Source organism: Hibiscus syriacus, unplaced genomic scaffold (genome assembly GCF_006381635.1).
Source record: "Hibiscus syriacus cultivar Baekdansim isolate YM2019G1 unplaced genomic scaffold, ASM638163v2 tig00112429_pilon, whole genome shotgun sequence".
Classification (NCBI taxonomy): Eukaryota; Viridiplantae; Streptophyta; class Magnoliopsida; order Malvales; family Malvaceae; genus Hibiscus; species Hibiscus syriacus.
The window spans coordinates 16,260-41,833 of record NW_024063330.1 but is presented as its reverse complement, the minus strand read 5'-3'; the positions used below and the strand labels follow the sequence as shown (position 1 = coordinate 41,833).

The following is a 25,574-nucleotide window of genomic DNA, read 5'->3' as shown; positions in this document are numbered from 1 at the left end:
AAGGATAAAGTGCACAAATGGTCCCTTGACTATGGGATACTACTTTATTGAGTCTTCTGACTATTAAAAGTTATGAAATGATCCATTGACTATAGGAAGTTGCTTTGTTGAGTCCATCGACTACTAAAAGTTACAAAACGGTCACCTGACTATTCATTATGTTCCAAACTCGTCATTTTCTGTTAAAAAATTAATGGTCGTATGAGTTGAACGTTAATATGATGATTGAGATATGATAGTCATTTGAGATTATGAGATCATATTTTATCATATCTCAGTCAGTAGATTAACGTTCAGCTCAGACTGTCGTTTATTTTTTTAACGGAAAAGGACGAGTATGGAACATAATAAATAGTCTGGTGACCATTTTATAATAGGGACTGTTTAGTCAAGAGACTCAACAAAGCAACTTCCTATAGTCAATGGATCATTCATAACTTTTAATAGTCAGAGGACCATTTAGTCATACTTGTAATAAATAGTCGAGAGACTCAACAAAGCAACCCCTATAGTTGGGGGACCATTTACTTGGTGGACTCAACAAAATAATATCATATAGTCAGGGGACCATTTGTGTACTTTACCCTAAAAAAATGTGTTTGTATATCGATTATTTTGGATCGAATTTTACATAGGCCCAGTATGATGGTGACCTCCCTACTCAGTTGACTATATTCACAAATATCAAAATTTGAACTCTTGACTGGGGATGTTCAAAAAATCCAACCCGGTTAATCGACCCATCGACTCAAACATAAAAAAATTAAGTAATTATCTAAAAAAAAGTTACTCGATTGGGTTGGGTACCTGACCCGTGATTTTTCTCGAGTAGTTGGGTAGGGTCTGGGCCAAAAAAATTTATAACTGGGTGCCCAACCCAAACCATTAGTTTTAATATATATATATATATATAGTTTAAATTATATTTTCATTTTAAATTCCTTAATTTTTTATCTTAAAATTAAATTTAATTCCCTAAATTTTTCTTAGGTGTGTATTATGTACTTTTAAGTTTTCAATTTTTCAAAAAAGTTTTTATTAATTTGTCAGCATGGGATTTGAAAGAAAAAATCACGATCGATTTTAATATTTTTAATGTTTTCTTTTGGAAATAAACTTTGATATATATATATATATCCTTAAAACTAACTTCAAATAACTAATTTTTGTGTATGGATTGTATATTATGAACTTTTAAATTTTTATGTATTTCATATGTGATTAGTTTTTAAAAAAAATTAAATTAAAAAAAATAAAAAAAATATATATGAACTGGGTACCCGTGACCCGAAAATACGGGTACCCAGATCTTAAGGTACCTGGACTTAACGGACCGAGTCACGGGACGAAAAATATACTACCCGGAGAATCGGATACCTGGTACTTCGGGTACCCAGTACTTCGGGTACCCGATTTTGAACACCCCTACTCTTGACCTTGTTTAAGGAATATAATGTCTCATTCCACTAGTCCAACTAGTTATTGATACTATTCAAAATTATTTAATAACTTAATCAAAAAACATTCCAAAACTCAAAATACGACGTTTATTCAGGTAATTTTCCCCTTTATTCATTAGCAGTAAAAAAGGAAAAGTATTTGGTTCAAATACACAATTTTCTAAAGTAGAAGGGCCATGTAGAGAAATAATTTGGACTGAGACCGCACCTTGGACAAAATTTGTATTCCGGATATTGGGCCTGACCCGGATCCAGGACTTGGCAGATTCGGTAAATTTCCCACGTTACATGCTCTGCCCTTTTATTTGATTTATTATTAAAATGTGTTTTTAATTATTTTTATTATATTTAATATATGAATTTTTCCTTAAATTAATAAAAATATATGAATTTTTGTACTTATATTATAATAAGATCTTTGTCATTTTGGATATCATAATAATAGTAGGAGTAGGTATAAGTCATGTCATGGTATGAATTTTGAAAAATCGATGGTTTTAGCGGTGAAGGGGGTGCGTTGTTATCGTAAGAGGATTTGAGTTTGAATAGCTGTATATATAGAGTGTATCTAATGATTAATAAAATTTTGATTTGATATTACTTTGTAATCAATTCAAATTATTATAAAAAACTGATGGGTAAAGTATACAAATAGTCCTCCAATTATAGTGTACCACTTTATTAAGTCTCTTAACTATTAAAAGTTACAAAATTGTCTTTTAATTATAGAGTGTTGCTTTGTTAAGTCCCTATACTATTAAAAGTCATAAAATGGTCACTCGAGTACCATTATGTTCCAATCACGCCCTTTTCTATTAAAAGTTTGGCGGTTGCCTAAGCTAGACGTTAACATGATGGCTGAGATATGATAGTCGTTTGAGATTCTGGGATATGTCATACTCAACAGATTAACGTTCAGCTCAGAATACTATTAATTTTTAACCGAAAGGATGAATTTGGAATATAATGAATAGTCGGATATTAATTTTTTAACTTCTAATAGTTGAGGAACTTAATAAAATCGTACCAGAGGATTATTTGTGTACTTTACCCAAACAAAATTCACTTAAATATAAAATTAGATTATCAGTAAAAAATACTTAAATTATACGATAATTTCAAATTTTCGAAAAATAACACTTGTCTAGCTAGATCAATCATGTGTCTCATTATTGGATTCTTATTCAGACATTAGAAAAATAAAATGATTAAAATATGTGAAGCATTGCTGACACTTGACAATATTCCGAATTCACCCAATTCGGTACATCACCAGGAGGAATCCAATTCGTTGGGCTTGGCAAAAGAGTCCAGCACAATTTTCAGGGAATCATCACCCTCCATAGGCAGTGGGGGAGCCACGGCTTGGTCAGGGTAAACGCGTGTCTACGATATATAAATTTTTTTCGATTAGTTATTTATTTTATTGATGGTATTTATCTTAAAATTTTTCGTGTCCACACCAAAATTCGAGTTTTCTTTGATCAGTAACTTATTTTATGTATGATACCCACCTTGAAATTTTATTTATACTCGTCTCATTTAAAAAATTTATGTTATTAACATATGTATATAAAAATATTTTTGGATTCGTGACTGTGGATAGGACACACCATTCTTCGCTAGTCTTTCAAGGCTCCGAAGGGTTTCCACTTTCCACCATCCTTCTATATAAGACGGTCGGCTAATCACACTCACACTGCAAATCCCATTAGTTATTGTGCCTTGGTTTGCAAGCTAGCAGGCGAAGTGAAACCATGGCTCAAATTAGGAAGATGGACTGCCACTTAATGGTCAGGTCATCGGCCGATAAGTTCTACGACGCCTTCAGGAACAAAGCCAAACTTACACCAAAGATGTCCGATGGATTCGTTGCCGACGTAAAACTTCTCCAGGGTGATTGGAATTCCGTCGGTGCCGTTAGGCTCTGGACTTATGATTTCGAAGGTATTAATTCCATCGATGTATTTTCAATTGAGTGTTTGTTGTCTTTAATGGTGTAAATAAACACAGTGATCGACGAATTGTTCGTAGCGTTTATTAAGTTAAATTTTTATGTTCATTTAATAGGCGAACTGAACAAGCTCGGTTCGTTTATGTTCACAAACAAGCTCCTTTATTGACTCGTCTGCAAGCTCGTTTATCTAATTTTACTTTTCTTTTTCTTTTTTATATTTTAAATATTGATGAATACAAACAATAAATTGAATATAAGGTGAACTTTGGAATTCAGAACGTGAAATCTAATGAACCAAAGGACGATTGACATAGTTTTACCATTTCTAAACATATTCGTGAGTAATAAATAAACAAATATTGAAAATATAACATGAATGCGATATTGAAAATATAAGCGAACACCAATCGAACATAAATATTTTTAAATATAAAGAAACTGATATGAACACGAATTTATTAGTTCAGCTCGGTTCATTTACACTTCTTGTAGGTAAGTCTCAAATGGTTAAAGAAATACTGGAGGGCGTAGACGACGATAACAAGACGATGGTTTTCAAAGTGGTGGAGGGTGATGTCTTGAATTATTACAAGAGCTGGAGGACCGTCCTAAACATCACGGCGGCCAGAGAGGGAAGCTTGGTTAAATGGACTATGGAATTTGAAAAGCAAAACGACGACGTCCCCGATCCCATCAAGAACGCCGACTACCTGATAACCTTGGCCAGAAACATCGATGCTTATCTTCTTAATGCTTAATTGAAGTATGGATCGTTAAATTATAAAGCAAAACACACATATTAGTACCTGATGAGATGTATAAATATATCTCATTGTCCAATAATAATAATAAAGATGGTTCAAACTATAATGTATCAAGTTTTTTACATTTTATTCGAGGGTAAAATATAAAATTCCGTACTAAACTTCACTCTCTCTATTATTTTATTCATCGTATTTTTAATTTTTTAATTACTCTTGTTTTAATCACTCTAAATTATTTTATTATTATTTTTGTATGACGTGGTATTTTTTATTATTTAATCTAAAAATAATTTAAAATATAAAATAAAAATAAAAGGTCACCGGATGCCACTGCCGTCCACCATAGATGGTGGTCGTTTGGTCTCAAATTTCATGGGTCTGTTCACCTCGATCCCCTAAGTCCGAATCTGATGATTGTTTTACCGAATAATGTCCCAAAACCCATGAATCTCGACTGAAACATTTTGGATTTCTCACTTTCGATCTCCAATTCGTGGACTTCGGAGCAAGTTCCGACAAAATGGAGGTTGGATTCAGACTTATGGTGTAGAGGCAAATCGATCCAAGAAATGTGGGACCGAACGGCTACCATCTACGATGGTAGGTGATGGTGTCTGACCACTTTATATTTTAATTTTATATTTTAAATTATTTTTATATTAAATAATAATAAAAATGTATGTCATACGAAAATAATAATAAAATAGTTCAGAATGATCACAATTCAGAAGTTGAGTAAATTAGAAAATTGAAAGTACAATGAATAAAATAGGTGAGAGTAAAACTTAATCAAGAATTGTGTAATTTACCCTTCATTCAAAACTGACTGTTTAGGAGTTCGAAATATTCTTTTTCAAAAAATATTTTATAAATTTATTCGAAAGAAATAAAAAACTTCTCAAATAATCTAATAATGTCAGTGTATTTGCATCTTTAAATATTATTGTATCAAATCCATGGGATTAAATATTAGATTGTCTTTCCATAATGGAAGTAGTTAAAATCACTAGATTTTCTTTTGTCCTTTCTCCATTGTTGCTTACTTCCGTCACTAGTTAGTTCAGCTGACAAATTGCCGTGTTAGCCGTTGGATTAGGTTGGGCGGTTAGGATTCTCCACTCATACAATGTCTAAAGAAAATTGTTTTGGAGACGATTTAATAATATTTTTTATGTAACATGAAATATCCAATTTTTTTCTTGTCAGTAGAAAAAATGAATTATGGTGATTAAGGGGTTTGAACTCGTAATCTTAGTGTCATGGATTCCCATGCCTTAGCCATTAAGCTAGACTTCTATTTGTGTTTTAATTATTTAAATATATGTTTTATTATAATTTTACTGGGTGTTAACCCATAAACCCCCTTATTCGGAAACTAACCTTAAATCTCAAAGTTTTCCCCCCAAAATCAAATAACCCTAGCCATTACCCTCGAACCACCCCGTTCCGATCGTCATCAATATGCGCCGTGTTTTATTATAATTTTACTGGGTGTTAATCCATAAACCCCCTTATTCGGGAACTAACCTCAAATCTCAAAGTTTTTCCCCCAAAATCAAATAACCCTAGCCATTACCCTCGAACCACCCCGTTTCGGTCGTCATCAATATGCGTCGTCACCGCCAGCTGAATCAGCGTCCTCCGGTGACTCAACCCCGACTCTTAGATCACCCCAATCGATCACCGATCATCGCCAAACTAGGGAGGAAAACCCTCTCATCGTCGTTTTTCCCTCGATATCGACCGTTCCAGCCACCGATTGGCTGCATTACCGACGTCTTTAGACTCACCATTGTCGTCCGCTCAAAACCCAGCCCTTGGGTCACTCTATCGTCCTCGATTTCCACGTTGTCGGCGTGGGTAAGTCTGATCTCACCCCGTTTAAATGTAATTCACGATTGAATAGATTTTGGTTGAATTTTTTGACTGAATTTGATGGATTCTGGTAAGTGGAAGCTCTCGGAGTAGTCGGCTGCCGTCCTCCGACCCGTTGCCGCTGCGTGAGCGTGGGGCTCGTTCCCGCCTAGAAAAAAACCTTCTAGAACGTTCAAGTGGATCGAACCGGCCCAAACCAGTTTGAATCGGTCTGAGTCAACTCGGGCCGAACCAAATCAACCCGAACCAACCCGAGTCAACCAAACCGGTATGACTCGTTGACCTTGACCCGAACTGTGGACTTTGATCTGACCGTTGACCTACATGTTGACTTTGACCAGCGTTGATTTTGACCAAAAAGTCAAATTTTCTGAAAAGTCATATTTTATGTTTTTCGATTTCCTGAGTCCAAATCCGAAGTAATTTTTTGCCAAATTTTATCTCGAATAGCTACTTTTTGGCATTTTATCTCCCTATTCAATACGAATTTTCACTTTTAAGTTCCGTTTATAATGTAATTGGTTTTTCCATATATCCGAGACATTATGAGATGTGGAATTAAAGTTCGAGAGAAATCAAATAAAGTTAAATTGGTTAACCGATATGGCTCGTAAATCGAGGTAATACTCTACTACCTTTAGTATGTTTTTCGAAACTCATTGATAATTGGTAAATGCATGAATGGAAATGATTGGTCAATTAGGTGTATTTAATTATCATTGGACTCAAACTGAATAAGGAATAAAGGTAGAACACTGTATAATACTCGGACGACTCGCAAAAGAAATTGGTAGATCGATCGAAATTAATTCTAAGTTCAGGGATTTGTTAGTAAATAAATTGACCTCATGATCTAAAATTCTTATTAATTTTTATAAAGGTTGAATGCCGAGAATACTTGGTTAAAAAATTACAAAAATAACTCTATGGAGTAAAATTACAAAAATGTCCTTGTACTGTAAAAAAAGACCAAAATTGCCCCTGAAGGTGAAAAATAACCCAGAAAGGACATACTTGACCAATTACCAGAAAAAGTGCATATGTTTGGATTGAAAAGAATTACCAAAATGTCATCGAGCTACGAAATAACTAAAATAACCTCCGATATTCAAATGATTAAAATACCCCATGAACCCCAAAGGATTAGAATACCATGAACTCTAAGATGACCGAAGTAACCTCGAGTGTTAAAGTGATCTAAATATCCTAACTACTTGGAATAAGTGAATGTCTTTGGATAAATTCTAGAAACACCAATAAACTTATGTTGTATCATCCCTAAAGGTTATGGAGCATAACTAAAGTATGCTGAGTATTCTTGATATTGATACATCACTGAAATATATAATAAAATCGAATACCTGATTGTCTCCTCTAGTTCCGTTCAGTGGTGATTCTAAAAGTGACCAATTCAATAGTGTAATCAATATTAAAAAGTAATTATTCGTGAAGTATATTAGTCTGGATTATTGACAAGTTTTATAGGGTGGAGATCGGTTAGTACGATTTGACTCGAAATCATGATAATTTAATATAAATTCAGAATAATGCAAACTATCGCTTTATCTTTTTTGGATTAAGTTACTAAGAATCCATCATAAATTAACATGTCTGAAATACCCCTATTTGTCTGAATAATGGAAACACTCATGTTATATCTAGATCTTCAATAATTTTGATGTAAAGGTTCCTGAGTACCTTTTTAATACACTCAAATCTTAAATGATTTTGGAAACATCATTTCTGAATGTTGATTAGATTTGCTAATGAACGAACCTTTTTATAGGGACCTCGATTATGAATTCCATCCAAATCTACAGAAATTATACGTTTTTCCTTCTGATAACGATCAATTACCTCAGAAAAATAAATGAATCTTCTGGTGTGTTCCCTATATGTTACCTGACCATTTTATTTGTATTGAAATTATAAATTGATATATGGTTGATTTACGATTGTTTTTACTGATTGATATAATGATTTATTGGTTACTTGTTTTACTGGGAGAAAAAAGAAATATGCCTGAAGTATGTATCATGGAACTATTGATTACTACTTGAATTGTTTTATTAGGACGCTATATGGGTAGGCTGGAGTATGGAGGTTCAGCTCTGATCAAACTGGTAATTTCTTACAGACTTAAGGTGACCTTTGGGTAGGCTCTAAGGCCCTAAGGCACTCCCTTAGTATGGGGATTGTATTTTGGTGTACAGATGAAGGGCATTTATGTGATTTAAATAACTACATTGTCATTTTTACAACATTCTGATGGATCATGATTTTGATATTAAAGTTATTACTCAATTTGAATTCTACTGGATACTATATGGGTAAGAGTTTAGAGTACGGAGGTTCAGCTCTGATCAAGCTGGTAAATCCTTACAGACCTAAGGAGACCCTTGGGTAGGCCCACAGGCCCCAAGGTACTCCCTTTGGGTGGCTCCTTTATTGTATGCTTAGGGTAAGTCCTTATGCATGCAGTTATGGGGGACTGCATATAGAGTATTTGGGTGGAGGGTATTACAATGATTTTAAAACATTTTTTATTGAAATAAACTACTATTGTTTTTAAATTATGATTACATTTATTTTGATTTGGAGGGAACATACTAGACTCTTCATCTCAATCTCCTAAGTCTCTCTCTGAATATTTCCTTCATATTTTGATTTCCTGACTATTACCTAAAGAAATGATTAATGAAATCTGAGCTCGTCAATAGAACCTGATGATATTTGTATCGTTCAGAAAATTCATGCTTTACTTATACCTGATGGCCTATTACATTCATCTATTAGTTCTGTATTACTGAGCTTCCCAAAGCTCACTCTTTACTCACAATTTCAAGTTAAAAGAATCGATCCAGTGTAGCTAACAACTTCAGTATTGGGAGTTCTTTCAGTTTTGCTTTCAGTGTACGATACAATGTGTAGTTAGGGGGCATGTAGGTCACATTTGATTTTTTTATATGTACTGAGTCTGGAACTTGTATGATTTTAATTCTGTTTGTAATATATGAATGGTTTTATGAACTTGTATTTTATTTATAAATTGTTTTATAATTTTACACGTTTTAAAAAAATTAATTTTTTCTAGATTTTTACTGTGGGTCGCTCCGATGGCCTTAATATGATACCTCAGATCAGATAGGGTCACCCGTAACGGTCTAAGGGTGTTACATTTTACCTCAATGACAACTAAATTATTATTATTCTTTGAGATTTCGGGTTTGAGTATCAGATATATCAAAAGTCTAAGCATTAAATATTAAATAATTGATATTTATTTTTATACAGAGTAATACATTATTTATACAACTCCTGCAAACTAACCAACCGCCTAACTTCAACAATTAGTGATTGGAAGTATGGTTTAAGGTGGACAAATTCCCACAAAAAAAATCCAAATTTATTTATGTTGAATATTTATTTTATTGATTATACTAATCCTTAGATTTTATTTGTGTTCGCCAAAAAAAAAGATTATATTATTAATATATATGTCTATTTTAAAATATGAATTAACTACAAAGATGATTATTTATGTTTGTGTTTTGTCCACTCGTTTTTATTTAATTAAGATATGGTCACTTTATTTATTTATTTATTTAAGATGTGGTCACCACGAGTTATCTGTCGTTACCAGTTAACAGATTAAGTGACGTGATATTTTGGTATAATAACATGTTTGGTCCCTATTATTTACATATTCTCTCAATTTAGTCATACTTGTAATAAATTAAAATAAATTCAATCCTTCAATCGAATGATGTCACGTCTCACTAGTGTCATGTGCCGTTCCACATGTCATTATTCGATTGGAGGACTAACTTTATTTTAATTTAATATATTTATTTTCTACCAATTTGCTTTGCTTTGTTAAATTAAAATAAATTAAATTAAAATAACGTAATTCTTCCAACTAAACGGTGATACATAACACGACACGTGGTACCAATGACAGTGGCATATTCGATTGAAGGATTAAATTTATTTTAATTTATTAAATGTATGACTACATTGAGAGAATATATAAACAACAATGACCAAATGTATGATTATACCATAATATTTAATGACAGTTAACTCATGATTATCATATCTTAATTAAATAAGAACGAATGTGATCATATCTTATGTATTTTGAAATCAATTACCAAAAGTGGACAAAACACAAACATAAATCCTTATCCGTATAATTAACCCTTAAAATATTTTTTCATGCGTCACATATATAAAAATCTTATATATATTGTTTAACGAATCTAAATTTATTTACTGAAATAATAAGAAATAAATACACTGGAACACTTGGGTTAGCATTACTGCATAATGAATCTGGTGTGCCTCGTCGGACAGGATTGCAGCCTACTGCCTACGTATGGACTTGGACACCGGTCTATAAAAGGTGGCAACCAATGCACAAATGTTCAAAGCTAAGCCCCGCTATAATCAAAGAGAAGTCTCGGTTGTGAAACGATGGCGTCGTCGCCTCTTTCCGGCAAGCTCGAGTTCGACGTAGAAACCGACGCGACTCCCGAACAGTTCCACCATATTTGGGCACACAGGCCTCACCATGTGCACCACACCAACTCTGAGAAAGTACAATCATGTGATTTACACGAAGGCGAATTCGGGAAGCCCGGTGCCAAAATTTTCTGGAAATATGCTCTTGGTATACATAATTTTCGGGAAATCGTTTCTTTTTCCCTTCATCTCTCCTTTTTTCACATGATATCTAAGAAAAATCGAAAGTGAATAGCAAGACGATCTTAAAATAATTTTATGAAGTCGTCTTCCAACATAAAATCTTGCATCGATCTGTCCTTAACATAACTCATATAATTCTATGTGTGTGTATAGATGGAAAGCCGAAAACAGTGAAGCACGTTGTCGATTATGACCACGACAACAAGTCGATAGTGTTCGCGATGCTCGAAGGTTCTCTGATGGAGGAATACAAGAGCTTCGTGGTTACTATTCAAACTCTCCCCAAGAAGGATGGTAAAGGCTGTGTAGCGCACTGGATCGTGGAATACGAAAGGCTGCACGAGGGGATCGGACACCCCGAGAGTATGCGCCAGTTCTTCATCGAACTCGCCCGCGATGTCGGTGCTCACCTCGTAAAAGAAGAATAACTCAACGCTTACTAAATGAAAAAACTCATGTTGAAATCGTGTGTTGTTTATGTTGAAGTATCGATGTAAGAGTAAAGTTGGGATCTTTGTTTCGTGTTTATTAAGGCTGTAAGAGAGGGAGCGATGATCAGCTTTCTATGTTCTTCTGTATGTCTTTTGTTCTACGTTTCTAAATGAACTTCTGTTGTGTTGTGTTTGATTTCTTGATGGCTTTCTATATTTTTAGGGTTTCCTTTTTCCTTTTCAGAGTGATAGGTCATACCCAACTGAGTGTTGGTTCTATTCAAGATGGAATTAAAGAAAAACCAGATACTATTGAGAACAAAATCATCATAGATCATTCATCATACTTAAATCCCGAAGCCCATTATACTAAGTAAATTCCATCGATGTATTGCTCACACAATCACATTTCTTGTGGGATTAATTATTGCTAATGATGTGTTTGTTGTCTTGTGTAACTGAATTCAATGAACTGCTCGTATAACATTCGTTTATTAAATTAAATAAAATAACATTCGTTTATTAAATTAAATAAAAGAATATGAATAAAATTATTATGTCATTTAATAAAAAAAACCGAACACATTGGTAAAGATAGTTGAATATTAAGTTTGTTTATGCTCACGGACAAATAGACTTGTGTACAAGCTCATTTATCTCATTGTTCGTACAAAATATTTCGACAAACAGACTTGTGTATAAGAGGTCGAATTTTGAATAAGTGGAGAAGTTCTTATATCCCTGAAAATGTGGTGAGCTCAGATTCGGTGGCGGAAAGGCGGCGGTTTTGACCAGAAATCGCAAAAATCGAACGATGATGTGGGCTTTTCATTGGACTTTCAAACGCCACTCCACCACGAACGATGGCGACTGGAGGCGAGTGGATGACTGGGATATGACCGGTCCGGGACGCCGCTTCCACTGGGCTAGGCGATGATTACTCCCGATGAGCGGTGGTCGAGGTTGGAGGTGGGCGACCGAATGGTTTCCTTGCGATTAATCTCGACGATGATTGATTTCGGGTGATCTGAGGGTCGGGTTGAGGTCGTCGGTTGCTGCTGAGTTCGGTGGGAGCGGCGGTGTACGCCGCCACCGGTCGGAGAAGGGTGATCCGGTGACGGGGTTAAAGGTTAATGGGTTGAAATGAAGGTTTTCAAAGTTTTGGGGGTTATTTAAAAAAAATTGTGTTTTATTTTTTAAAAATATATATAATTTTATTTTTTTAATTTTAAATAAAGTTTTTAAAATTACCAAATTGTGACACGTGTCACTTAACAGAGAAAACTAACGGTCAGTAAAGGCGTGACCCATTTTGAGTAACGGAATGAAACGTTAGGCACCAAACTGGAACGAAAAAAAACGTTAAGCGCTAAACTGGAAAAACAGACATACGTTGGGCACATTTTGTATATTTAAGCCATCATTAAACTATTATCAAAGGTGATATTGATATTCATTAAACTTATTACCAAATTTGGTGGCTAACTAGGAGTATAATTAAAAAAGAGAATAAAACATATATTATTTTACTATCCGTCACATTGTTAAAAAATATATAATAACAATAAATCATTCGTCCATTTTTACTCATTTATCAATTATAAAATAGGGCAATATTCGGACAAATCAAATTGGGTAAATTAAAGTTGGTTTGCTTTTGGTTTGTGTTACTTTCGATTAGGATTATTTTTTGTTTAAATTGATTTCAATTCGGGTTAAATTCGGTTCAGGTTGTTTTCGGATTGAGTTAAAATTCGATTCAGGTTGCTTTCGGTTTCGCTAAATTTTGGATCGGGTATGATTCGGATCAGGTATGGGTCGTGTATCGGTTCAAATTTAATTATCATATTCGGATTAATATCAAATATCGGGTCGTATAAATTAATTCGAGTAACCGAGTTCGGGTCAAATTTATCGGGTCTAATTACGATTTAGATCGGGTTCACATCGTTTTCTAATAAAAGTCCTTTTGTCGAGAAAAAAATTATTATAACCAAGTCATAAATCACACTAATACGACCACAATATATGTTAATATTATTATATATCGCTCGTCATATTGATATATTATATAATTGTCATTAGGTTCTCTATTTGCATGCTTGATGTGTAACTACACTCCATCAAAATATATTCTAATCACAATTATCACATTGAAAATGTGTGAATTAAAATATTAAAACCTATTTACATGATTGATGAGGTATTGAAAAGATTGATTAAGATTTTAATGGACAATTGTTCTTATTATATACAACTAAATCGAGGATAGTCACGAATCAAGCGATTTCGGTGGTAAATGAATTGTTGTTATTCTTTAAGGCCTCTGGTTTGAGCACTAAGAATGTTTGGGGTATGAGCGTTCAATGTCAAATTGTTGAAAATTATCTTTGAACAGATATTGACTTGTACTTACCGTAGATTAATAAAAAATCGAGGATAGTTTAATAATTCAAGGTTTAATGATTTGCAATAAAAAAAATGCAATTATTAATAAGAGGGTAGGAAAATGGAATATTTTGGTTAGGCGTGGACTTCTTTGACAAATCTAATTGTGACCTATGTGGAGAGGTTAGTATATTGATGTTATTATATATACTCAACTACTATTATATTTTTGGATTTAATTGACATTTTCAAAAAGTCTGATGGTTTAATTGATTTTAACATAATACAAAAATTCAACCCTAATGTTTAATTGTACAGCTAATTTAATCTTTATTCTTTTTTAAACACTTTAGGCCTCAACGTTTCATTTTGAATCAAAATGACCCTTGATTGAACAAAAACCGATAAGTAGCTGCTCCCTCCGTCCCACTAAATGTGTCTCTATCACAACCTAATTTTGTCCGAGTATTTCAACTTAAATCGAAGGTGATCAAAGATGCTCGTGCATTGATCCAGACGGCATTGGGGGAATTTGGGAGCGTACCTTTGCTTAATTGGGGGCACATGTTCATTTTGAAATTCGAAGCGTGTACCAAATATATATATTCGGATCCATAAAAAATGTCCCTTTTTACCTTTCAAAATCCTTAAATCAAAGCCCAAATGTTTATTACAATTGAAACCCATGTTAAACCCATCTCCTTAATTACATTCAGACCCATGTATCCATTCAACCATAAACCAAAAGTCCACACACAAATTAAACCAAATGCACACTATTCATTTACATCCATTAAATCATAAACCCAATGCATTTCGACCCGATTACAAATACCCAAACTAAACCTAAGCCCATTTGCTTAATATTGTGACAGAGTGTTAATGCAAACCCTCGCTCATGGGTATTTGTTTTCTTATTCTTGTGAATTTGACACGTTTTTTTACTTGGTTTGATTTTGGTCACTAATTTGTGCCATTTCGAATTTGTTATGAATTTTACAGGTTCTAATCATGCTATTTTTCGTTTTCATGTTTAAGGTTAACTTTTGGGTTATTCTCTCTCATACCCCTAAACCATTGCCATGTTTTTCGCTTTCAGTAACTGGACGCTTTTTATATGCTTTGATTTTAACATGCTTTTTATGTTTATTTCATTTTAGTCCTTGTTTTCCATATATTCTTATTTAGAATTTGGTCCTTTTTATTTTTATTTTAGTTCATTTGAGCCTTAAATTTAGACTTCTCACACTTTAGTCTTTAAATTTAGGGAATAATTCGATTTGGCTCTCGCATTTAGATGCTCGAGGGTTCATTTCGATTATTCGATTCAATAATTGGTAAAATTAATTAGGTTATTAATTAGAGCCTTAATCTTAGATTCTTCACTCTTTAGTCTGCGAACCTTTTATTTAGATGTTTGTTTGACATAATCAATTAGGTCCTTTTTTAGGTAGAATTTCACTTAGTCTTTAATTTAGGGGTTAATTCGATTTGGCTTTCGCATTAAGATGTTCGAGGCTTCAAATCGATTATTTGATTCAATATTTGGTTAAAATAAATTAGGGTTAATATTAGAGCCTCCATATATAGGTTTAGTCCTCTAGGCTCTGTAATTTTCATAATTGAACAATTTAAGTTAGAATTTGCCTTAATTAACTCACCTAGCCTAATTAGGTCTTTAAAAGGTTGTCTGATCGTATTTGTTTTTAAAAGATAAGGCAATGTTGATTTATTAAGGAGTTAATATTGTATCATCCGCATTATGCTCAGGGGGTGATCGCTGGTAATTCCTGAAGTAGGTAGACATCCTTTTCAATACTCCATGTCATGATTTCTTAAAATCTGAGGCAATGTTCGTTTATTAGGGTCAATAATTGAGCTTTCGTATTCATGCTTGAGGGCGAATGTTATTAGTCTTAATAAACGAGTATCATTTCAAATTTGCATCCATAATGATTTTTAAGTTAGATAAAATCTCGAGCTCAAAATTTCTAAATTTAAATATAGGGTAATCAACTAGGTACCAATTTATGGGTGTTGTGGGGGTGCTAATCCTTCCTCAAGCGTAACTGGCTCCCGAACCCGATTTCTGGTTTTCGCAGATAAAACTATTATTTTTTATAAAATAAAATGGTTTATTAAGATTACCTGATTTTTTGCTATTCCAATCGCACTTTAAAATGATTGGTGGCAACTCCAAACATTTCATTTCATAAAACCTTTTAAAAAATCCCATCGTCGCAACTAGTCAGCCTTTCCCTGAAAGGATCGATTGTGACAGTCTCTTTTAATTTTTTTAAATTGACTCATTCAAAATGTCCAATTAAAAAAGTCAACAAACAACAACACTTATTTTTTTTATCATTATATGTTCTACTCTTTTACACCTATCAAAACAAATCTATCAACAACGTTTTAGGGATAATTTTGTCATTTTCGTTAATCAAATATATCTCCTAAAACAATGCGTATAGTCTATATCAAACACAAATTATGAAACTGAAAGAATAATAGGTTAATATTTGTCAATGATATAACACATTTTATATATCTAAGATGTTGAGATGAAGTTATCATATATATATATATATATATATATATATATATATATATATATATATATATATATATATAAAGTAATGTTGTATCGTATCACATCAACAATAAATATAAGTTCTTATTTTTCTTTATCATACAAATAAAATGTTTTTGATAAAAATAAATAAAACCATAATTAAATTAGCTGACCCTTTTTCCCATATGTCCTTGATCCGAGCCTACTTAAAAATGATACAATTTGTAGCCTTGGATAACTTGAGTTATTCGACTCTATATAAAAGGCCCAAATCGCTTTTCTTAAATTTGAATTAAAAAAGCGATTTGCAAAATGGTATACAAGTAAATATATTAACTTTATATTTTTTTCTTGGGTAAATTATGCTTTTAGTACGTAAATTATTAGTTTTGATTCATTTTAGTATTTTTATTTTTATTTTTTTCAAAATCATACCTTAAGTTTAGATTTTGTTTCATTTTAGTAAATCCGTTCAAAACTTAACGTTAAGTTTTGAAAATTTGCGAAAGTTTAGGTACTAAAACGGGCCAAAACTGATAGTTTATATACTAAACGCGTTAAGTTTTTAACGGCGGGGTACTAAAACGAAACAAAAACTAAACATAAGGTATGACTTTAAAAAAATTGAAAGTTTCGGTTGAGGCCTTTGAGATGTTATCTTCTTCTTTGTCGGGTTAAATGTACTCTTTTCCTCTATCTAAGTTTGCGGGGGAGTACCTTGCGTTGTTGGGTGTTTTTTAATCGGTTGAGGCCTTTGAGATGTTATCTTCTTCTTTGTCGGGTTGAATGTACTATTTTCCTCTATATAAGTTTAGAGAGGTTTTTAATGAGACATTATACTCTAACCTTGACTTTATAGTTTTATAAATAAAGATTCTATCTGTTGAGGAAAAAAATATTGACTCTAGGTATTGGTATAGGTCTACGTTCATAATGACTTCTCGTAGGTTAGTAGGACAAGTAAATACAATTGTCTAATAATAAATCTATCTGTAACATATCATATAAACTTATTAAAAATCATGTCAAAAGATTTATGTCTGAAGGATTTAAATTGCGGCCGTATTCATATTTTCGATCGTATTGCGTTTATCGTAATTACAGAAATAACGGATGTTATGGCGGTCATTACGGGTACCGCGGTCATGAACTTTTTTCAAATGAGTTGAATTAAAAAAACTTTTTTAAAAATTAAATAGCGGAATAACAATCCACTATTGTTGTGATTGTCCGCTATCTGTTAAATTACGACCGCAACCCGTCGTTATTGGTGTCATTCCACTACACACAATTATTTTTCGTTATAGCGGGGCTCGGATGCCACCATAACCGTGATATAGCAGCCACAATACCGCTATCCAGAAAATTTGCTCATGGAAAATGTTGTACAAAATTTTGATAGACTGAAAAAGCGTTACGAAGTTATGGCATACGAAGAAATTTCTCCGAAAGCACAATAATCATGTTGTGATCTCATTCCATCAACCATAAATGGCCGGCGCTCCAATCCACCGCAATCCCTTTGTGATACCGATTACGTAGATTCATGCTCCAAAAGCTGCAGCTTCGTTCATTTCTTACAAGTCAAGGGCTAGTCCACCGCCCATAAAATGGACATTTTAGTGACCTATAGGCCATCACCACCAACATCCACAAAGATAAGGTAGGGGTCCTTCACCGACGACGGTGGGGAATGGGAGGGATTGGGACAACGTAGGGTGGGAGGTTTTATTTTATTTTTTTTAATGTTATTTTTTTTTAAAAATAACAATTTTATTATTAGAAAAATTAAAAATTTACGGTATACACCTAAAAGTGCAACGGAGAATATTGTAGACACCTAAAAGTAATGGAGAAAACGTAGACACCTGTAGTTAGCAAAAAAAATCTTTAGATACCAAATCGTATTGTGAGATTTAATTTAGACACTAAAAAATGTATTAAGCCAAATAGTAATAACAAAGTTTAAAGAGATATAATCATTACCAAGTTTTGGGTCGGTCTAAGAAATGGTAGACTATTATAAGATTAAAAAACGGCGTGATTGAAAATTTAAAAAAAAATTAACAAAATAGGTTTGATCAGAATAATCTCGTAGTATAATTTTGAATTCATCTAATCCGTAGTAAAATTAGCTGACCCTATTTCCATATGTAATGGGGTGAGGAGAGGTAAGGTAGTAAGCTACCCCCAACGCCAGGTTGAGAGGGCAGTTTCCGTGGAAGACCTCCAGCAGTCAGAATTATGAATTGCCTACCGTGAGACTCAATCCTACGACCACAAGATTAAAAGCCTTGCGCTCTACCAACTGAGCTGAACGGACAATTCAATCCATCTAATCCGTAGTGTATGGTTTAATTAGGGTTGGAAATGAATTATTGGCATTGGCATATATACCTTATTAGCCGAGTTTGACCACCCATTTCCATTATCAATATTCATTTAAATGTCCACGTGTCACTGTCGACAGGTGAGAATGTGAATAAGAGAAGATGCAAGCAGGTGGGTTTCAAATATTGATTAAAATTTTAACCTATAATATTTCATTTATATATTAATTTATTTATTAATCCATAATATTTAAATTTAATTTTGGTGTAGTTTTATTGACTTATATTCCTTGAAAATTAGGTTTATTACCATATGTTTTTTTTTAATTAATCGTTTGAATATGACCTTTTGATCGACTAATTTAGATAGGGTACCACAGAGGCGAGGGTAATCCTTCCAACCCAGATCTTACTTAAGAGATCTAATACCTCATCCCACTAGAACAATCGATTGTTGATAACATGACGGTAGGTCTACGGAAATAATACGACCACCTACTACCTTAACCCAATGGTTAATTATTTGATTGAAAAGTTAATAATCACATCTAATCTCTGTTTTAATTTTAATGCATGTTTCTTTTTATCGAAATCATTTGTATGTTTGAAATATTTTAAAATAAAATTACAATATATTGTTTCGGACCGGATATACGGACTAACGTATGATTTTATGTTATACAAGTAACTTTCCAAAATTTAGAGGGAAAGAAGCTTATAAAATTTTAGGTTACCTTTTATCCGAGTTTATTTGATTTTATTTTTTAATCATTTTCTTGTATGGTTCTTGTGATCTTAAGTGATTGGTTTTTTCGTGTTTATAAAAACATCTTTATTTTATGTTTAGTTTACGACTGTGATTGCAAATCTTAATTGTAATTTAAATATTTTTTATTTTTAATAAAATTAATGGTTTCTATCAAAAAATTGTAAAGTATACAAATGGTCCTCCAACTATATGACACTATTTTGTTAAGTCCCTCGACTATTAAAAGTTATAAAATAGTCCCTTGACTATAGGGTGTTACTTTGTTGAGTCCCTCGACTATTAAAAGTTACAAAATAGTGACTTTACTATTCATTAGGTTCCAAATTGGTCTTTTTCATTAAAAAAAATTAACGACATTCTAAGCTGGATGTTAGTCTATTATCTGAGATATGATAGTCGTTTAAGATCCTAGGATCATATTTTATCATATCTCATACAACAAATTAACATCCAACTCAGATTACCGTCATTTTTAACGGAAAATGACGAATTTGAAACATGATGAATAGTCAGGTGACTATTTTATAACTTTTAATAGGCGAGTGACTCAACAAAGCAATACTACATAGTCGGGGACGATTTATATACTTTACCCAAAAAAATTTAATGCCACGTTAAAGATCAGTAGATCGCCAAACATATTGATTAAAATTTTGTTTTCCATCCCATAAACAAAAAAACAAAATATTATATAATTTGAATAACTTAAAAAATAAAATTGGTCATAAAAGAAATCTAGCACCGTTATTTAATAAAGAAAGAAAGTTATTTATTCGAAGTCTAGTCTCTTTTTGAGCCCGTTTATCCAAGCACAACTTAGTTCTTTAATGGGGGTTTCATGTATGGACAGCTCGGGATGTGTTATCTTGGTATGCCGGTTGTGGTGGGACGTAATAAAAATTCAGCATTTGGGTTCCTTCGCGACGAAGTAGTCTCCCGAGTGCGAGTATGGATGAAGAACACACTTTCATATGGTGGCCGCGCGGTGTATATTAAGTCAGTTGGTCAAGCTCACCCTGTATATGTCATGGGCTGCTATCTTCTGCCGGATGGGATAATTCGGGACAATAATAGTGTGCTTCGGGCCTATTGGTGGTCGGGAGACCCATCAGATAAAGGATGGCCTTTGGTTGCGTGGAGTACGGTTTGCCAGCCAAGAGTCGGTGGTTTGGGATTCCTTGATCTTCATCTGTTCAATATTGCAATGCTTGGTAAGCAAATTTGGCGTTGCATACAGAACCCTTCTAATCTTCTTGCTCGCATGTTGACAGCAAAATATTTTCCTTCCGGTAACATCCTTTCGGCAAGAATCGGGGAGAGGCCTTCTTACGGATGGCGCAGTTTATTCAAAGCTATTTGTTGCTTTCGAGAAGCATATTTCTGGAGAGTAAAGTACGTATGCATGGTGATCGTTGGGGTGGATCTAGGCCTGTTGAATGAACTTCAGCCTATGGGGATAGCTCTCTTCATCCGATTCAGAACGGTGAATTCATGGTTCCGAATCAGCCGCACTGGAACTCCACTTTAATTCAACAAGTGTTTTACACCCTCTGATGCGGAGGTTATTTTACGATGCCCGATCTCGCCGGTGCCCTCTGATCGATTGCTATGGCAAGGTCATTCCTCCGGTTATTACTCTGTTCGTTCCGGCTACAAATGGGTTTGTTGACAACATCGTCAACTGGCTCACTCATCCCGCCTATGGTTATTCTTATCTCGCCTTCCTACATTGCCGAGGGTGCGATTGTTTGGATGGAGAGCTGCTCATGAAGCTCTCCCGGTGCGTCGTCGTTTGTTTTTGGCTGGAATGTCCGATGGTATCTGTCCATTATGTGGCTTATCTGAAGAAACGGTTTTGCATGCACTTCGGGACTGCCCAGAGGTTAATCACATTTTTTCAATGGTGGGGTTGCCCTCGTTTGTTGTTTCTGGTGTGTTTGAATCATGTGGTATCTGGCTGGAATTTTTAATGGGGTTTCTGGACACTGCTTGTTTCACAAATTTGCTGGTTTTGTTATCACAGATTTGGCATCGTCGGAATGTGTTGGTTCATGAGTCTAGACTGCTGCCTAACTAGCAAGTTTCGACGACTACCCTTGCATTGCAGTCTGCATACTCCGAGGTATCTTCTACCAATATGGCTTCCGGTTCTTCTAATTCTTTCATCTCTCACTTGGAGCATTGGAGTAAACCATCTTCGTGCTTCATTAAAATAAATGTTGATGGGGCTTGTCCATCTTCCGATGCAGCAGCAGCCATTGGCATCATTGCTCGGGACTCGGATGGTTTTGTTCTTGCTGGTCAGGCCATGTGTGTTTCTTTACCCAAGGAACCATCTGTTATTGAGGCTTATGCGATATGTGCAGGATTACGATTTGCAGTGGATGCTGGCTTTTCTCGTGTTATATTGGAGGTGCAGCCTGAAAATGATGTTTCAGTGCTTCATTTCCACCTGTCCGAAGCTAGACAAATCCTTTGTTCAAATCCGGATTATAAGTTGGTTGCGGTTCGTCGGACGGCTAATATCGCCTCCCACACGCGTTATTACAACACTATTTCCGGTTAATGATTGTGTGGTTATTTTCAAAAAATAAAAATAAAGAAAGAAAGAGAAAATATGGCCGTTTTTGGGTCATCGGTGGGCCGAGGAAAGGGGCATTCGTTATATGAGGGACCGTACGCGTAAATATACCAATTTCCATCCCCTAATACCAACCTTACACTGAAACAACTTCCATATATACACACAGAAATCAAACCCTAAATTTCACAGCAACAAAAACTGAAGAGGAAGAAGAAATCAAAGCCCTTTGCTTTTCTAGGTTAAAGCCTATCCTCAATCCCTTCCGTCCCAATTAAATCCCCAAAGCGCTTCTCAAACCTTTATTCCTTTGTCGATATCTGGGATCTCTAGAGGAAGAAAAAATTCCCCTGTATTTTCCCCATTTTTGTTGGAATAAAAAAACACTGATCTTTTGGTATTTTTTGTGAATGGTGGAAACAATTTGGAACTGTAGTATTTTGATGCTCCCCCTTTGTGAATCGAGGGCGAGCACAGTCATCCCTGTTCCCGCCGCCTCTGCTTTCGCATTCGGTTCTTGCAAAGAAGGCTGGTACTACCGCTGCCTCGGCCTTGACCCATAAACGCCGATCACCAATAACCCAGATTTTGTTCTTGTTTTTTTTTGTTTTTGCTTAACATCCCATTGTTTTTGGTTGGTGAAATATTATTCATTCATCTTTTTTGGACTAGATTCTATTTTTTATTTTGGTTTATTGATAAAAAGTTGGAAAGAATGTTGCTTTATAAGCAGAAGAAGAACCAGGTTCCGAAGGGCAACCGGCTCTTGATCAGCGTCACCGTTCTTGGAAGTGCCGGGCCGATCCGTTTTGTTGTTAACGAGGAAGAGATCGTTGCTGCCGTCATTGATACCGCTTTGAAATCATATGCTCGTGAGGGTCGGCTCCCTGTTCTCGGATCCAATCTTAATGATTTCCTTCTTTATTGCCCCAGTGTTGGATCAGATGGTGAGTTCACTCAAATCCAACTCGATTTCTTGTAATCCCAAGTCAAATTTTTCACTCCAGAACACGAAATTAACGATTTTGGGGTTTGGGTATTTTTATTGCAGCACTGAGTCCATGGGAGACGATTGGCTCACAAGGGGCACGGAATTTCATGCTGTGCAAGAAGCCGATGACTGAGAAAGTGGAAAACGATGGAAAGTCAGCCGAATCCATTACTAGGAAATCACCTGGGAATTGGTGGGCATGGTTTAATAAGTCCCTCAATCTCAAGATTTCATCCCATTAAACTAAACCCCGAGTCCATCATCATTGCTGATGGCCGTATTTATGTTCTTCACCTTGTTTTTTTCTCATTTAACTGAGAAAAGACTTGCAGAAACAAATTCTACTTGTTTTCCAGTGTTTTTGTGTTGCAATAAAGAATGAACATGTACGGTGTTCTATTGATGATTATATTTGTGTTCTTCTGAATTTGCCTTTGATATTGCAATTTGCTTTCCAGGATGCTTCTCATTTGCTTGTTGGATATGGCGTTTTGCTTAGAAATATGTAGGACACCGTAGTTGGACTGAAGCATTCAAACTATGACAATTTAAGAATTTTGTTTCTACTTTATGGCCTGATCGATGTCATGAGTTTGGGATTAAGAGAACTGGTAGTAAACGTTGGGATTTGGATCTTCATAATCACTTGTTCTTACCTTTGAATCGTATGCTGAATCTGTTAGGCAAAGTATTTGATTTGTTCACCGATATTCAACAATTACATGGTGGCACGTTTGGAGTTCCTGGCATTTGGACATTTGTTGATGAAGTTGAACCACACTATCAACATGCGTCTGAGCCTAAGAACTAGATAGGGGTGTAATGATTCGTGTTCGTTTGTGTCTCTGTTGTTTGTTCTCTCCTTTTCTTTAGAGTCGTTTTCAGCAAAGCTTGTGCAGTAGCCAAGGGACCATGGCCGATCGGTTGTCTTCAAGATGCCGACTTTCAATAATATCTAGTTGTAGAATTTTTTGGTAAACGTGGAAACAAGAAGACCTTTTGAGAATCACATGAGCTTTCCAGCTAATTATGCTGACCTGGGTATTCAATATCGAATTCTCTTCTTCTTCATCAAATTTTCTTTGAATACTCATCTTTGCAGGTCAAGTATGCGAAGTAAATGATTATTAAACCTGATCATGGCCGAACTAAAACAGGGTTTGTGCTTGGTGTTAAGATCTGAACACATTCGCTCTGGCTTAACATGGGGTTCATTACTTGCACTCGAAGATGCCGAAGTCCAGAATATCATTGATCGCTAAATGAACAAAGAACTAGAGCACCCCTCGCAGGTTCACGTTACCCCAAATGTCCCATTTATGAGGATAATGCACCTAAATATAGGATTGGATATAGGATTTTATGTAGGGAAGCGAACTTCAAATTTTAAAACTCTAATCGGCGAATTTAAACCTGTAAAATTTTAAGGGTGAAAGCATTTTTCAATCGAATATACATAAAAAAATCTAAAATATAAGATATTTTCAATTTTCAGCGGATGATTGTCCTCACCCTCTCCATCCTTACCAAGAAGCTTGTCAAGCATTGGAATCATCTACAAGTACCTTGACTACAATGCGGCAGTCTTGTATTTTTTCTGAATATATATTATTTTTGGGGTAAATTATGCATTTAATATATAAATTATCAATTTTAGTTTATTTTAGTACCTAAACTTTTAATTTTATCAAAACCATATATAACATTTATTTTTTGTTTTATTTTAGTGTTCCACCATTAAAAACTTAACGCGTAAACTATCAGTTGTAATTCGTCTTAGTACCTAAACTTTAATTGATTTCAAAATTTAACGTTAAATTTTGAAAGAGACGCTAAAATGAAACAAAAACTAAAATATATGTGTGGTTTTAAAAATTATATACTAAATCAAATCAAAACTGATACTTTAAATATTAAACTCGTAATTTATCCTTATTTTTAAAATATTAGTGTTGAGGACCCACCCAACATAGAACAAGTATTATCTTTAAAATAAAGGTAAGCTTTTCTTTTGCAGTTATCATATATAAGTAACTGTGATTAATGTGTTGAGCAGCTCATGAGTAGTTCAAACTCGATTCGATTAAAATTCGGTAAAAATTTGATTTGTGTTGGCTCGACTCAAAACCTTAAAGAGTCGAGTCGAGTCGAGTAAAATTCAACTCGACTCGATAAGTTCACGAACAACTCGTTATTTTTTTTATATTTTTTAGTTCTTTTTTAAAATTATTTTATTAAAAATACTAATTTACTACTATATAATAAAAAAGATAATAAATTAATAATCTATTAATTTTCTAATAAACAATAACAAAATACTAAATTATTAATTAATATTTTACTATACCAAAAATCAAATCATTTTTATTATTTTAATGTATTTGTAGATTGTTACGTTGGAGTTTAGATTTTGAAATTGTTTCATACACTTTTTTTTATTTTTTTTGTTAAATTTATTAATTTATGCTTATTTTAAATTATATATAATATTAGTAAATTTTACTTATAGTTAAGAAAATAAGGTAAAAATTTAGGTGATCTTAATGAACGAGTCGAGCATCGAGCTTAACGAACAACAAGTCGAGCAACGAGCTTAACAAGCGACAATTTTTTTTTAACGAGTACAACGAGTACCAGTCAAACACTACCCAACTCATGATCGACTCGCTCGATAAGCACCCCTATGGACACCAACCAGTTTCTATTTAAGAGCTCACGTATATGATACAAGATAGACGGTGTTGTT

General features: G+C 34.1%; 3 protein-coding genes across 3 annotated transcripts; all 3 read left to right on the top strand.

Annotated features, from left to right (window-relative positions):
* The first annotated feature begins 3,194 nt into the window (after positions 1-3,194).
* On the top strand, positions 3,195-4,209 carry LOC120179550 (kirola-like). Its single transcript, XM_039185124.1, has 2 exons — positions 3,195-3,407; positions 3,910-4,209. The coding sequence occupies exons 1-2, from the start codon at positions 3,218-3,220 to the stop codon at positions 4,173-4,175; spliced, it is 456 nt and encodes a 151-aa protein (XP_039041055.1). The 5' UTR covers positions 3,195-3,217; the 3' UTR covers positions 4,176-4,209.
* A 6,223-nt stretch (positions 4,210-10,432) lies between these two features.
* On the top strand, positions 10,433-11,306 carry LOC120179591 (MLP-like protein 31). The gene is made up of 2 exons (XM_039185158.1): positions 10,433-10,728; positions 10,917-11,306. Exons 1-2 carry the CDS (start codon positions 10,533-10,535, stop codon positions 11,189-11,191), a joined length of 471 nt encoding a protein of 156 aa, XP_039041089.1. The 5' UTR covers positions 10,433-10,532; the 3' UTR covers positions 11,192-11,306.
* A 10,764-nt stretch (positions 11,307-22,070) lies between these two features.
* LOC120179547 (uncharacterized protein At4g22758-like) lies at positions 22,071-23,234 on the top strand. The gene is made up of 2 exons (XM_039185121.1): positions 22,071-22,784; positions 22,889-23,234. Exons 1-2 carry the CDS (start codon positions 22,553-22,555, stop codon positions 23,068-23,070), a joined length of 414 nt encoding a protein of 137 aa, XP_039041052.1. The 5' UTR covers positions 22,071-22,552; the 3' UTR covers positions 23,071-23,234.
* The last annotated feature ends 2,340 nt before the right edge of the window (positions 23,235-25,574 follow it).

Excerpts from the sequence above, each read along its gene's own strand:
- LOC120179550 (XM_039185124.1), top strand. The coding sequence starts at position 3,218 with ATGGCTCAAATTAGGAAGATGGACTGCCACTTAATGGTCAGGTCATCG. Across the intron at positions 3,408-3,909 it reads CTGGACTTATGATTTCGAAG|GTAAGTCTCAAATGGTTAAA; the intron begins GTATTAATTCCA and ends CACTTCTTGTAG.
- LOC120179591 (XM_039185158.1), top strand. The coding sequence starts at position 10,533 with ATGGCGTCGTCGCCTCTTTCCGGCAAGCTCGAGTTCGACGTAGAAACC. Across the intron at positions 10,729-10,916 it reads TTTCTGGAAATATGCTCTTG|ATGGAAAGCCGAAAACAGTG; the intron begins GTATACATAATT and ends GTGTGTGTATAG.
- LOC120179547 (XM_039185121.1), top strand. The coding sequence starts at position 22,553 with ATGTTGCTTTATAAGCAGAAGAAGAACCAGGTTCCGAAGGGCAACCGG. Across the intron at positions 22,785-22,888 it reads CCCCAGTGTTGGATCAGATG|CACTGAGTCCATGGGAGACG; the intron begins GTGAGTTCACTC and ends TTTTTATTGCAG.